The 2,570-nt window shown below is 51.6% G+C and overlaps 1 protein-coding gene across 1 annotated transcript; it reads right to left on the bottom strand.

Annotated features, from left to right (window-relative positions):
• Window positions 1-417: 417 nt before the first annotated feature.
• Window positions 418-1,347, bottom strand: LOC148591563 (olfactory receptor 14J1-like). Its single transcript, XM_088537293.1, has one exon. It carries the CDS (start codon window positions 1,345-1,347, stop codon window positions 418-420), a length of 930 nt encoding a protein of 309 aa, XP_088393419.1.
• Window positions 1,348-2,570: the final 1,223 nt, after the last annotated feature.

Raw genomic sequence — 2,570 nt, 5'->3', positions numbered from 1 at the left:
CTAACCATAGGCACGAGAGCTGAGATCTCCTAAACAACACTGGACCCCTGGTCTCAGCCCACCTGTCCTTGTCCCGCCGTGACTCTGTACCCCAGAGGTCCCTTGGTGTCAGTGCTGGAAAAGACGCTGCAGAGGGAAACTCTCCTCCCTGCACTGGGCACATCCAAGGGAGCTCAAAGAAGCGGCTCAGAGAATCCCCCCTCTCTGCTAGTGAAGGGGGAAGCCTGGCTTCCTGCTTTATCATGGTCTATGTTTAAGTGCTAAATGAGAGATTCCTGTGCAGATGTGACAAAAACCAGGTATCTTTATTTTATTATTTATTCAGATGGATGTAAAAGAGAGAAGTAAAGAAGAGAGGAATGGATAAAATACAGCCTTGATGCCAGGTATCCTGGTGAGTGAATGAAACAGTTGTTATCATTGACCTTGTACCCACTGGATGAGTTTCTTCAGTGCCTCCTTGAGCTCCTTGTTCCTCATGCTGTAGATGAGGGGGTTCAGGGCTGGAGGGACCACAGAGTACAGAATGGACACAACCATATCTAGAAGCGGGGAGGAGATGGAGGGGGGCTTCAGGTAGGCAAACAATATAATAATGACAAACAAGGACACCACGGCCAGGTGCGGGAGGCACATGGAAAAGGCTTTGTGCCGGCCCTGCTCAGAGGGGATCCTCAGCACAGCTCTGAAGATCTGCACGTAGGACACCACAATGAAAACAAAACAACCAAAGAATAAACAGGCACTAACCCCAAGAAGCCCAACTTCCCTGAGGTAGGAATTTGAGCAGGAGAGCTTGAGGATCTGGGGGATCTCACAGAAGAACTGCTCCACCACATTGCCTTGGCACAGTGGTATGGAAAATGTGTTCGCAGTGTGCAGGAGAGCACTGAGGAAACCACTGGCCCAGGCAGTTGCTGCCATTCTGACACAAGCTCTGCTGTCCAGGAGGGTCCCGTAGTGCAGGGGTCTGCAGATGGCAACGTAGCGGTCATAGGCCATGACTGTGAGGAGAGAAAATTCTCCTCCATACAAGAAGACAAAGAAAAATATCTGTGCAGCACATTCCAAATAGGAAATGGCCCTGGTGTTCCACAGGGAATTGGCCATGGCTTTGGGGACAGTTGTAGAGATGGATCCAACATCGAGGAGGGAGAGGTTGAGGAGGAAGAAGTACATGGGGGTGTGGAGGTGGTGGTCGCAGGCTACGGCTGTGATGATGAGGCCGTTGGCCAGGAGGGCGGCCAGGTAGATGGCCAGGAAGAGCGAGAAGTGCAAGAGCTGCAGCTCCCGTGTGCCTGCAAATGCCAGGAGGAGGAATTCGTTGAAGGAGCTGCTGTTGGACATTTCCTCCCCGTACACATGGGGAATTCACCAAGGAACAAAACAGACAGAGACAAGTTAGGAGACACTCTTAAAAGGAAAATAAACAAATTAATGAAGTTTTCTCATCTATTTGTCTCATTCCCAGATCTCTGAGGCTCATGCCTCTTCTAGGTAGAAAATGATGTTACTCTAAAAAGAGAGCAGTCCCTGCTGAGAGCAGAGTCTGGTGTCAGAGTGCCCATCTCTGACCTTCTCACCCTTTCTACATGCACGTGAGGGAGGGCTCCACACTCCCCTTCTGACAAACAACACACAAGAGCCTTTTCTGCTGCCCATTTACAGCCTCCCACCATCACTTCCATACTATCAGGATTTCCATAGGTTCCCCATGGGTCGCTGAGATACCACAGATATGCCATGAGACAGCAGAGCCTTTCTGGAGGGCAGGTGGCAGCCTGCAGGACACCACAGGATAACAGCCAGATGATTGTCAGGATTTTAGACGGACTTTCCTTAAGGGACAGTCAACTCATTTCCCTGTACTGCATTTGCTGGAGCTCCACAGGACAGAATGGGGCTGTGGAGACCTCACTCCCCTGGAAATCCCTCTTTTCCGCTACTTGTTGCTTTGGTGCCTGAACTGCAGCTGGATCCTCCCAACCGCAGGAAGCAGAGAGCAAGAACAGGAGCAGCATGGACAGGAGAAGGATTAAGGAGCAACACCATGACCCTGTTGCCAAGGGAGGCAAGGAGAGGGACAGAGAGGCATTCTGGAAAACCTTCACTTTACCAGCAGGGTATGGCACCTTGCAGAGGGGGACATTGCAGCACTGCCCCTCTCAGCCCTTTGGTGGGGAGGCACCAAAGAGATGCCCCTCTCCTCTGCCACAGGTCTAGCTGCAGAGTTCAGCCAGAGTCCCATGTCCTGCAGTTCCTTCTCCTTCCCTGCCCATCTCTGCTGCCTGGAGCTGTCCCTGCTGGCAGCTCTTTCTCTGTCCCAGTGTCTTGTCCCTGTCACTGCTCAAAGACCCCATGTCACCCTCTGGGTGCTCAGTTCTGCCCTACAGAAACCTCTGGCACTGTCCAGGGCCAGCTCTGTGGTTGCAGGTTGGAATGAGCAGGTAACATAAAGTTCTGGGATGCTGCAAAGAAGATGCTGATGCTGCCTTTAGGCTAAAGTGGGGATGAAGCAGCTCACTGACGTTTCTCACAGACCTTTTAATCTCTCAGAGGGAAAGTTTACA

Source organism: Tinamus guttatus, unplaced genomic scaffold, assembly GCF_059628265.1.
Source record: "Tinamus guttatus ecotype Peru unplaced genomic scaffold, ASM5962826v1 Tinamus_guttatus_pri_ptg000743l, whole genome shotgun sequence".
Lineage (NCBI taxonomy): Eukaryota > Metazoa > Chordata > Aves > Tinamiformes > Tinamidae > Tinamus > Tinamus guttatus.
Note: the sequence above shows the minus strand (reverse complement) of the source record. Positions and strands in the feature narration are given on the sequence as shown.

Bases quoted from the DNA above. Each gene is read 5' to 3' on its own strand.
- LOC148591563 (XM_088537293.1), bottom strand. From the start codon at position 1,347: ATGTCCAACAGCAGCTCCTTCAACGAATTCCTCCTCCTGGCATTTGCA.